A 12,717-nucleotide genomic window follows, 5' to 3' on the forward strand; every position below is an offset into this window, starting at 1 on the left:
TAGTTATACACCTCCTGGCATGCTGGGAGTTGTAATATTGCAACAGCTGGAGGCACACTGGTTGGGAAACACTGCATTAGCAGATTTTTATCATAATACCAAATCTTCACTATTCAGCAATAATATAAAAACAAAGGACTTTGCATTACAGGAATTACGTCTGTAGTTCTTCCAAATGGCCTGTAGGGGGAACTCCGCTCAGAAAGTTCACTCTGGGTGAGGAGAGAGCAAGTGGCCTCCAGCTGCCCATGGTTATCACTTCTGAACCTGCCACTTAAATCTTGTCCTTAGTTTTTTGGACTCTCACGTGACTGATCCTCCGGTAATATCTTCTTTCTGACTTCTTAAAAACGTATTTCAAGAAGTCCAAGGAAAAAGGGAAGGAATCGCCAAAGTGCTTTTTATTTAGTGCTGGTGTAATCCACCATTGTAGTGTATATAGTGTATTCCCCCATTGTAGTGTATGTGGTGTATTCCCCCATTGTAGTGTATGTGGTGTATTCCTCCATTGTAGTGTATATAGTGTAATCCACCATTGTAGTGTATATAGTGTATTCCCCCATTGTAGTGTATATAGTGTAATCCACCATTGTAGTGTATATAGTGTATTCCCCCATTGTAGTGTATGTGGTGTATTCCCCCATTGTAGTGTATGTGGTGTATTCCCCCCATTGTAGTGTATGTGGTGTATTCCTCCATTGTAGTGTATGTGGTGTATTCCTCCATTGTAGTGTATGTGGTGTATTCCTCCATTGTAGTGTATGTGGTGTATTCCTCCATTGTAGTGTATGTGGTGTATTCCTCCATTGTAGTGTATGTGGTGTATTCCTCCATTGTAGTGTATGTGGTGTATTCCTCCATTGTAGTGTATGTGGTGTATTCCTCCATTGTAGTGTATGTGGTGTATTCCTCCATTGTAGTGTATGTGGTGTATTCCCCCATTGTAGTGTATGTGGTGTATTCCTCCATTGTAGTGTATATAGTGTATTCCTCCATTGTAGTGTATATAGTGTATTCCTCCATTGTAGTGTATGTGGTGTATTCCTCCATTGTAGTGTATGTGGTGTATTCCTCCATTGTAGTGTATATAGTGTAATCCACCATTGTAGTGTATATAGTGTATTCCCCCATTGTAGTGTATGTGGCGTATTCCTCCATTGTAGTGTATGTGGTGTATTCCCCCCATTGTAGTGTATATAGTGTATTCCTCCATTGTAGTGTATGTGGTGTATTCCTCCATTGTAGTGTATGTGGTGTATTCCTCCATTGTAGTGTATGTGGTGTATTCCTCCATTGTAGTGTATGTGGTGTATTCCTCCATTGTAGTGTATGTGGTGTATTCCTCCATTGTAGTGTATATAGTGTAATCCACCATTGTAGTGTATATAGTGTATTCCCCCATTGTAGTGTATGTGGCGTATTCCTCCATTGTAGTGTATGTGGTGTATTCCCCCCATTGTAGTGTATATAGTGTATTCCTCCATTGTAGTGTATGTGGTGTATTCCTCCATTGTAGTGTATGTGGTGTATTCCTCCATTGTAGTGTATGTGGTGTATTCCTCCATTGTAGTGTATGTGGTGTATTCCTCCATTGTAGTGTATATAGTGTATTCCTCCATTGTAGTGTATGTGGTGTATTCCTCCATTGTAGTGTATGTGGTGTATTCCCCCATTGTAGTGTATGTGGTGTATTCCTCCATTGTAGTGTATGTGGTGTATTCCTCCATTGTAGTGTATATAGTGTAATCCACCATTGTAGTGTATATAGTGTATTCCCCCATTGTAGTGTATGTGGTGTATTCCTCCATTGTAGTGTATGTAGTGTATTCCTCCATTGTAGTGTATATAGTGTATTCCTCCATTGTAGTGTATGTGGTGTATTCCTCCATTGTAGTGTATGTGGTGTATTCCTCCATTGTAGTGTATGTGGTGTATTCCCCCATTGTAGTGTATGTGGTGTATTCCCCCATTGTAGTGTATGTGGTGTATTCCTCCATTGTAGTGTATGTGGTGTATTCCTCCATTGTAGTGTATGTGGTGTATTCCTCCATTGTAGTGTATGTGGTGTATTCCTCCATTGTAGTGTATATGGTGTATTCCTCCATTGTAGTGTATATAGTGTATTCCCCCCATTGTAGTGTATGTAGTGTATTCCCCCCATTGTAGTGTATGTAGTATATTCCTCCATTGTAGTGTATGTGGTGTATTCCTCCATTGTAGTGTATGTGGTGTATTCCTCCATTGTAGTGTATGTGGTGTATTCCTCCATTGTAGTGTATATAGTGTATTCCTCCATTGTAGTGTATGTGGTGTATTCCCCCATTGTAGTGTATGTGGTGTATTCCCCCATTGTAGTGTATGTGGTGTATTCCCCCCATTGTAGTGTATGTGGTGTATTCCCCCCATTGTAGTGTATGTAGTATATTCCTCCATTGTAGTGTATGTGGTGTATTCCTCCATTGTAGTGTATGTGGCGTATTCCTCCATTGTAGTGTATGTGGTGTATTCCCCCCATTGTAGTGTATGTGGTGTATTCCTCCATTGTAGTGTATGTGGTGTATTCCTCCATTGTAGTGTATGTGGTGTATTCCTCCATTGTAGTGTATGTGGTGTATTCCTCCATTGTAGTGTATATAGTGTATTCCTCCATTGTAGTGTATATAGTGTATTCCTCCATTGTAGTGTATGTGGCGTATTCCTCCATTGTAGTGTATGTGGCGTATTCCTCCATTGTAGTGTATGTGGCGTATTCCTCCATTGTAGTGTATGTGGCGTATTCCTCCATTGTAGTGTATGTGGCGTATTCCTCCATTGTAGTGTATGTGGTGTATTCCCCCCATTGTAGTGTATGTGGTGTATTCCTCCATTGTAGTGTATGTAGTGTATTCCCCCATTGTAGTGTATGTGGTGTATTCCTCCATTGTAGTGTATGTGGTGTATTCCTCCATTGTAGTGTATGTGGTGTATTCCTCCATTGTAGTGTATGTGGTGTATTCCCCCATTGCAGTGTATGTAGTGTATTCCTCCATTGTAGTGTATATGTGGTGTATTCCCCCCATTGTAGTGTATTCCCCCATTGTAGTGTATGTAGTGTATTCCCCCATTGTAGTGTATGTGGTGTATTCCCCATTGTAGTGTATGTGGTGTATTCCCCCATTGTAGACGTGTATATGGTGTATTTCCCCACTGTAGACGTGTATATAGTGTATTTCCCCATTGTAGACGTGTATATAGTGTATTCCTCCATTGTAGACGTGTATATAGTGTATTTCCCCATTGTAGATGTGTATATAGTGTATTTCCCCCATTGTAGACGTGTATATAGTGTATTTCCCCCATTGTAGACGTGTATATAGTGTATTTCCCCCATTGTAGACGTGTGTATATAGTGTATTTCCCCCATTGTAGACGTGTATATAGTGTATTTCCCCCATTGTAGATGTGTATATAGTGTATTTCCCCATTGTAGATGTGTATACAGTGTATTTCCTCCATTGTAGACGTGTATATAGTGTATTTCCCCCATTGTAGACGTGTATACAGTGTATTTCCCCCATTGTAGACGTGTATATAGTGTATTTCCCCCATTGTAGACGTGTATATAGTGTATTTCCCCATTGTAGACGTGTATATAGTGTATTCCTCCATTGTAGACGTGTATATAGTGTATTTCCTCCATTGTAGACGTGTATATAGTGTATTTCCCCCATTGTAGACGTGTATTTCCCCCATTGTAGACGTGTATATAGTGTATTTCCTCCATTGTAGACGTGTATTTCCCCCATTGTAGACGTGTATATAGTGTATTTCCTCCATTGTAGACTTGTATATAGTGTATTTCCCCATTGTAGACGTGTATATAGTGTATTTCCCCCATTGTAGACGTGTATATAGTGCATTTCCCCCATTGTAGACGTGTATATAGTGTATTTCCCCCATTGTAGACGTGTATATAGTGTATTTCCCCCATTGTAGACGTGTATATAGTGTATTTCCCCCATTGTAGACGTGTATATAGTGTATTTCCCCCATTGTAGACGTGTATATAGTGTATTTCCCCCATTGTAGACGTGTATATAGTGTATTTCCCCCATTGTAGACGTGTATATAGTGTATTTCCCCCATTGTAGACGTGTATATAGTGTATTTCCCCCATTGTAGACGTGTATATAGTGTATTTCCCCCATTGTAGACGTGTATATAGTGTATTTCCCCCATTGTAGACGTGTATATAGTGTATTTCCCCCATTGTAGACGTGTATATAGTGTATTTCCCCCATTGTAGACGTGTATATAGTGTATTTCCCCCATTGTAGACGTGTATATAGTGTATTTCCCCCATTGTAAACGTGTATATAGTGTATTTCCCCCATTGTAGACGTGTATATAGTGTATTTCCCCCATTGTAGACGTGTATATAGTGTATTTCCCCCATTGTAGACGTGTATATAGTGTATTCCCCCATTGTAGACGTGTATATAGTGTATTTCCCCATTGTAGACGTGTATATAGTGTATTCCCCCATTGTAGACGTGTATATAGTGTATTTCCCCCATTGTAGACGTGTATATAGTGTATTTCCCCCATTGTAGACGTGTATATAGTGTATTTCCCCCATTGTAGACGTGTATATAGTGTATTTCCCCCATTGTAGACGTGTATATAGTGTATTTCCCCCATTGTAGACGTGTATATAGTGTATTCCCCCATTGTAGACGTGTATATAGTGTATTTCCCCATTGTAGACGTGTATATAGTGTATTCCCCCATTGTAGACGTGTATATAGTGTATTTCCCCCATTGTAGACGTGTATATAGTGTATTTCCCCCATTGTAGACGTGTATATAGTGTATTTCCCCCATTGTAGACGTGTATATAGTGTATTTCCCCCATTGTAGACGTGTATATAGTGTATTCCCCCATTGTAGACATGTGTATATAGTGTATTCCCCCATTGTAGACATGTGTATATAGTGTATTCCCCCATTGTAGACGTGTGTATATAGTGTATTCCCCCATTGTAGACGTGTATATAGTGTATTCCCCCATTGTACACGTGTATATAGTGTATTCCCCCATTGTAGACGCGTATATATAGTGTATTCCCCCATTGTAGACGCGTGTATATAGTGTATTCCCCCATTGTAGACGTGTATATAGTGTATTCCCCCATTGTACACGTGTATATAGTGTATTTCCCCCATTGTAGACGTGTGTATATAGTGTATTCCCCCATTGTAGACGTGTATGGGTGAGATGTACAGACAGCTGGGTCACACAGGGACAGTAGACAGGACATGAAGCACCGCAGCAGATCTCCCATGTGTTGTGCAGCCTCTTCCTCCGTCATATGTCGGGGCTATATATAATCGTCACGTCGTGCACACAGCTCAGGTAATGGTTTCCTCTCATCCGTGACGGAGCACATGAGACCCTCAGGACTAATCCCTGATATTCCTGGTCACATGGACCTTATTGATGTTTTCTTCCTTCTCTACAAGATGGTGTAAATGTTCTAACACATTAATACAGGGTTACACAACTCATTAACTCATTGCTAAGCTAAAACTCCCATTATTAAGGCACAAGTTAAGAAACCCTGTTTTATCGGGATTTTCCTTTAGCAGAAAGTAGTATTTAGCTTAAACTATCACCCATACAACTTACTAATATAGTGCTGTCGCTTATTGGACTGGCTTCAGCATGTGTTTGCTTGAAAAAGCCCTAAAAGACGGTTGCGTAGACCTTTTATTGTCAGTGTGGTGTTATCTTAGCAGCTCCTGACTCCTCCTTCTCTCCTCACAGGAGGTTGTGTAGTCCTTACTTTGTCTGTGTAGTATTGTCTCAGCAGCCCCACAGATCCTCCTTCTCTCATCCTCAGCTGTCTCATGAGGTGTGGCTGGATATTGTCTCTTAACCATCTCCCTGTGATATACAAATATAGTTATATATAAGTATATACACACACAGTCATGGCCGTAAATGTTGGCACCCCTGAAATTTTTCTAGAAAATTAAGTATTTCTCTATACAAAAGCAAATTGGACATAATGTCACCCCTAACTCCAAAAATGGTCTGGACAATAATATTGGCACCCTTTTATGTTAATATTTGGTTGCACACTCTCTGGAAAAAAAATAACTGAAATCAGTCGCTTCTTATAACCATCAATAAGCTTCTTACACCTCTCAGCCGGAATGTTGGACCACTCTTCCTTTGCAAACTGCTCCAGGTCTCTCTTATTGGAAGGCTAAGTTTCCACTTTTTTTGTTTTTGTTTTTTTCTGGCAGTTTTTGAGCCAAAGTCAGAAGTGGATCCATAAGGGAGGAGAACTATGAGAGACATAACGAGAAAACAAATACATAAAATTACTTTGTCTGATTCTTAAATAATTTTATTTGCAAATTATGGTGTAAAATAAGTATTTGGTCAATAACAAAAGTTCATCTCAATACTTTGTTATATACCCTTTTACCCTTTGTCGGCAATGACAGAGGTCACACGTTTTCTGTAAGTCTTCACAAGGTTTTCACACACTGTTGCTGGTATTTTGGCCCATTCCTCCATGCAGATCTCCTCTAGAGCAGTGATTTTTGGGGGCTGTCGCTGGGCAACACGGACTTTCAACTCCCTCCAAAGGTTTTCTATGGGGTTGAGATCTGGAGACTGGCTAGGCCACTCCAGGACCTTGAAATGCTTCTTACAAAGCCACTCCTTCGTTGCCCGGGCGGTGTGTTTGGGATCATTGTCATGTTGAAAGACCCAGCCACGTTTCATATTCAATGCCCTTGCTGATGGAAGGAGGTTTTCACTCAAAATCTCACAATACATGGCCCTATCCATTCTTTCCTTTACACGGATCAGTCGTCCTGGTACCTTTGCAGAAAGTCAGCCCCAAAGCATGATGTTTCCTCCCCCCATGCTTCACAGTAGGTATGATGTTCTTTGAATGCAACTCGGCATTCTTTCTCCTCCAAACACGACGAGTTGAGTTTTTACGAAAAAGTTCTACTTTGGTTTCATCTGACCATATGACACTCTCCCAATCCTATTCTGGATCATCCAAATGCTCTCTAGCAAACTTCAGACAGGCCCGGACATGTACTGGCTTAAGTAGGGAGACACAGATCTGGCACTGCATGATTTGAGTCCCTGGTGGCGTAGTGTGTTACTGATGGTAGCCTTTGTCACTTTGGTCCCAGCTCTCTGCAGGTCATTCACTAGGTCCCCCCATGTGGTTCTGGGATCATTTTGACACCACAGGGTGAGATCTTGCATGGAGCCCCAGATGGAGGGAGATTTTCAGTGGTCTTGTATGTCTTCCATTTTCTAATAATTGCTCCCAATGCATTTCTTCACACCGAGCTGCTTGCCTATTGCAGATTCAGTCTTCCTAGCCTGGTGCAGGTCTACAATTTTGTTTCTGGTGTCCTTTGACAGCTCTTTGGTCTTGGCCATAGTGGAGTTTTGAGTGTGCCATTAATACAGGTAACGAGTGGAGGACAGAAGAGACTCTTACAGAAGAAGTTACAGGTCTGTGAGGGCCAGAAATCTTGCTTGTTTGTACGTGACCAAATACTTATTTTCCACCATAATTTGCTAATACATTCTTTAAAACTCAATGTGATTTTTATGGATTTTTTTTCTCATTATGTCTCATAGTTGAGGTATACCTCACATCTTTTTAAATGGGAGAACTTACACAATTTGTGGCTGACTAAATACTTTTTTTGCCCCACTGTATATCTTTATTGGGACATTCCAGTATGCTGAACAATGCCACAGACAGAGGAGCAGACAGGAAATGACTACAGCAGGTGCAATGTTCTGCAGTGCTGTGCAATGTTTTACAGCAGTTCTGGGCAGGAACTGGCAGTTGTGCTGTCGGAGGACTGTAAAAAAAAGAGCTGAGGAAATTGAATGCATTCTGGGAATTGTAGTACTGAGCAACTGCTCGATCAGGATATAGTGATGGGGCATGTTATTGGAGGGGACAACAAATTAAACTATTAAAATGTGTGTCAGATGGTGGTCAGCAGTGCCACTGATCAGGAGAGCTCTGATGGTGTGACTAGTCACATGTAGACAGTAACCATGTATAGATCTGTATGTAGACATATGTATTTGTGTGTATAAAACATGGCTTCCTTTTTGCTATAGTATACCCACCATGTAAGGTATAACAATATACTGTATGTTCATTTTAGGGAGAAAGAGGATTGCCAGGTCAAGTGGGGGCACCAGGTAAACGCGGCATGGAAGGTGGCATGGGACTTCCTGGTGCCAAAGGAGAGACCGGGCCGAAAGGCCAGCCAGTAAGTAATATTGGTCGCCCCTTACCCTGCAGTAAGGGGAGGAGAATGTACAAAGGTCAGCGCTGCTGGATCAATGGTTCAGTGTGCTAAATTGTATTACCATGGAACAGTGTTTTCCAACCAGGGTGCCTCCAGCTGTTGCAAAACTACAACTCCCAGCATGCCCGGACAGCCTTCGGCTGTCCGGGCATGCTGGGAGTTGTAGTTTTGCAACAGCTGGAGGCTCTCTGGTTGCTAAATACTGTAATAGAACAATGAAATGCAAAAGGAATGTGTTAACCCATCACATTCTCCCGCTGTCTGTCAGTACTCTCTGCATGTATTCTTACTGCCGATTGATGTTACGTCATCCATGTCCATTTTACTTGAATTTTTTAATGAAAGTAAAATACATGGATGCTGAAGTAATGTATGTGTGTGATGCCCGCTAGTCTGGCAGTCAATACTTGTCCTACCAGCAGTACTCAATAACTAATGCTCTACATACGTGCATCCACCCGACAAGTGTTTGACATTATTGAGCACCGACACATTTTGGTTGGACAGAACTTCATCAGGGGCCGACATTGCCAAGAACAGCTGATGGAAACCAAAATAAACCTACACTGTTCAATCCACCAGATCATCAGTGACTGTAAGCTGGCCATAGATATTAGGGAAAAGTCAGCTGTGACTTGTTAAATAGAATTTAAGTTCAGTTCCGTTACCCCTACCGATCCCTAGATATAGCCGGGAGAATATGATGCCTGCTCTATGGGTATTGCAATGTGCTAAACTGAACTTAAAACATCAGCGCTCATAAGTTTCCAGCTCTTTGACATCTGTATATTTGCACAGACGACCTCTAATGCCTTCAAACTCTTCTTTTTAGGGTGACCCTGGGGAGACTGGATTTCCTGGCATGGCCGGACTGTTTGGACCAAAGGTAGCCATTCTGTTGTGTTGCTGCCAATGCTTTCCAAAGTGTGAAAACCTCTGTGACCCTCGCTTCGCCCCCCCCGGCTCTGCTACATAACTATATGTGTTAGAGAAATGAATCATATTCTTTCTAATGAGGGAGAAGTAAACAAGCTTGTCTCCAAATGGCAGGACCATGTGGTCTGGTGTGCGGCCGCCGTGTCCACTGTTACTGTGGGATTGGACTGGGTGGTCATGTTGTAATGGGAATTCCATGGTTATGTGCCTCTTGGGTACTGGAACCAATAGCTGTACTTATCTCTGCAGGGACCTCCTGGGGACATCGGCTATAAGGGCATTCAAGGACCTAAAGGACCTCCTGGTCTGATGGTGAGTTGTCCTCCATTGTTTCAGCTCTTTGGATCTAGTATATTTTTTTTTTTAGGTTTCCAGGTTATTGTGTTCTGGATCTTTCCAGAGTAATCTCGCACATCTTCACTATTTACATATATAGTTGCGGAGAATGATTGTGGTTTTCTTAAGAACCTGTCTGACTAATGCAAGTTATTGTTCTCTGGTACCTCAGTCTAAAGGCGGAGGACAACCAGACTGTGCAATAAATGACTGGAATAATTCTGTGTAAACTAGTAATAATAATGATGATAATAATAAGAATAATTATTGTTATTATTATTACTAGAGATGAGTGAAGTTACAGTACTTCGATTCTGCACAAACTTCTCGGCTCGGCAGTTGCTGACTTTAGCCTGCATAAATGAGTTCAGCTTTCAGGTGCTCCAGTGACTGGAGACTTTCCTAGGACTGTATCCACCTTTTCCAGCCACCGGAGCACCTGAAAGCTGAACTAATTTATGCAGGAAAAGTCATCAACTGCCGAGCCGCTAGGTTCGTGTAGAATCGAATTTACTGTAACTTCGCTCATCTCTAATTATTACTATTATTAATTATTATTACTATTATTTATTACTATTATTATTTATTTATTATTACTATGATTTATAATTATTACTATTATTTATTACTATTATTATTTATTTATTATTACTATGATTTATTATTATTACTATTTTTTATTATAAATTTTATTATTATTACTATTACTTTTATTATTATTATTATTATTACTATTAACATTTATTATTTATTATAAGAATAATTATAATGATCCTTCCTCAATGATTATGAATTTATAAGCTTAAACACATGTAAAAGGGGGAAGGCATCAGCGCTTTGATGATCCAGCAGAGTAGGAGACTGCGGACTCTCAGACACACTCCGTATGTACAGAAGGATTACTATTCGGACAAACAGAAGATAGTAGGAAGAATAGACGGAGCACTCACCGGGTCTTCTTATGAAAACTTGATAAAGCAGCATAGCGTGGAGACTGGGAACAGGCAGGTAGTGCGGACAGGTGACGACCGTTTGTTACCAAACATGTGCTTCTTCTGGCCTCCGTGGAGCATCTGTTTGGTGAGTAACAGCTGTCGCCTATCCACGCTCCCCCCCCCATGATCCCTGTTTCCCCACTATGCTGGAAGAAGCACCTGTTTGGTGAGAAACGGTTGTAGCCTATCCATGCTCCCTGCCTGTTCCCTGTTTCCCTGCTATGCGGCTTTATAGTTTTATATATGGAATAAATGATCAGACTGCTCCATCTATTCTTCCTAGTATCGTCTCTTTTTTTGCATACACCGCTGTGTGACTGTTTGGATCTTGGACACCTCAGATCGTAGTACACAGTGAAAACGTCCTATATTGACGACCCTTATTCCTGGTTCTCTGTTCAAAGCCTAGAGCCAGTCTGTGCCCCTAGTGATACATCTTACCTTTATTTGCTGTTACTATTAGGAGATAATGCCTCCACAATGTCTCCTTACATACACTGTCCGATTAACTGCGTCCCCTTTCTTTTCTCTTGGATTTGTACTCACATTTATCTTATTTTATTATTTTAGGGAAATGTAGGAGTCATCGGACCAGTGGGTATTGTCGGGCCTTCTGGAAACCTAGTAAGTATATTTTTGGTTATGGTTTAGCATGCGTGTTTCTTACTACGACATTAAAGGGGTACTTTGGTGAAAAACAATTTGTTTTTAAATCAACTGGGGCCAGAAATGTAAACAGATTTGTAAATTACTTCTATTTAAAAACCTTAATCCTTCCAGTACTTATCAGCTGCTGGTGGATCCAGAGGAAGTTGTATAGTTCTTTTCAGTCTGACCACAGTGCTCTCTGCTGCCACCTCTGTCCATATCAGGAAATCTCCAGAAAAAAAAGAGAAGGTTTGATATTGGGATTTGTTCCTGCTCAGACCGAGGTGTCAGCAGAGAGCACTGTGGTCAGACTGGAAAGGACTACGCAACTTCCTCTGTAGTATACAGGAGCTGATAAGTACTGAAAGGTCAAAGATTTTTAAATAAAAGTAATTTACAAATCTGTATAACTTTCTGGAACCAGTTGATCTGAAAACTTTTGTTTTCCATCGGAGTACCCCTTTAAATTCTACAAAAAGTTACTACTAGAACAGCTATGCAAAAAGAAGAAGGGCAGTAAGATCTCAAAGAGAATCTGTCAGCTGCGGGCACCATTGGATATGTACTAGGGCAGTGGTCTCCAACCTGCGGGTCTCCAGATGTTGCAAAACTACAACTCCCAGCATGCCCGGACAGCCGTTGGCTGTCCGGGCATGCTGGGAGTTGTAGTTTTGCAACATTTGGAGGTCCGCAGGTTGAAGACCACTGTACTAGGGTATAAAAGCAAACTCTACCTTTCCTGGAGCTAATTGTGGTTGCCAAACTCACCTTTAAATTTATCAGCTAAGTGTCAAGGAGGTGGAGCCAAGCTGCTCAATGACTACATCCTAGCATGCCTCCTTACTTGCCCCCACCTTTCAGCCCCTCTTTCTGTCATACAGAACTGTACACATGTCAAGGAGGGGCTTGGAGATGAGGAGTTGTGGCAGCTCTACACCGCCCCCTTGACACTTGGCTAAGAAATAAAAAGATGATTTTATAAGTTTGACAACCGCCGTCAGCTTCCGGAACAGTACAGTTTGGTACATGCTGGTTGGGAAATGCTGCTCTAGTTCATGGCCTTTACTCAGGTGCATAATAGAAAATCCAAAAACCGGTTCAACAATTATCACAGCAGTCAATGGGTTAGAGTTCCACTTTTTTTATTTTTTTGTATCAAACCTAGCATAGAAAGCTCATTGAAAACTTTCACTCACTGACTGAAGTCCAAACAATGAGAAGCTTTCAGATTCTGACCTGCAACGTTTCGGGGGCCTTCCCCCTTATTCATGCGTAATGAATAAGGGAATAACACCTGAAACGTTGCACCTGACACACTTCTGATTGTTTGGACTTCAGTCAGGAGGTGAAAGTTTTCAATGAGCTTTTATGCTATTTTTGAAAAATTTAAATAAAACAAATGATAAAAGGAATAACAAAAATGGAAACAAGAAAACTGTAAATTTTT

At 41.0% G+C, this 12,717-nt stretch overlaps 1 protein-coding gene across 1 annotated transcript in view; it reads left to right on the top strand.

The window, feature by feature from the left end:
* The window catches only part of COL27A1 (collagen type XXVII alpha 1 chain), a 341,158-nt gene that overhangs the window by 313,632 nt on the left and 14,809 nt on the right, over positions 1-12,717 (top strand). Inside the window, exons 49-52 of the mRNA XM_056540545.1 lie at positions 8,209-8,316; positions 9,188-9,241; positions 9,541-9,603; positions 11,193-11,246. Coding sequence (XP_056396520.1) covers positions 8,209-8,316; positions 9,188-9,241; positions 9,541-9,603; positions 11,193-11,246 — 279 coding nt within the window. The remainder of the gene's footprint in view (positions 1-8,208; positions 8,317-9,187; positions 9,242-9,540; positions 9,604-11,192; positions 11,247-12,717) is intronic.

Source organism: Hyla sarda, chromosome 9 (assembly GCF_029499605.1).
Source record: "Hyla sarda isolate aHylSar1 chromosome 9, aHylSar1.hap1, whole genome shotgun sequence".
Lineage (NCBI taxonomy): Eukaryota > Metazoa > Chordata > Amphibia > Anura > Hylidae > Hyla > Hyla sarda.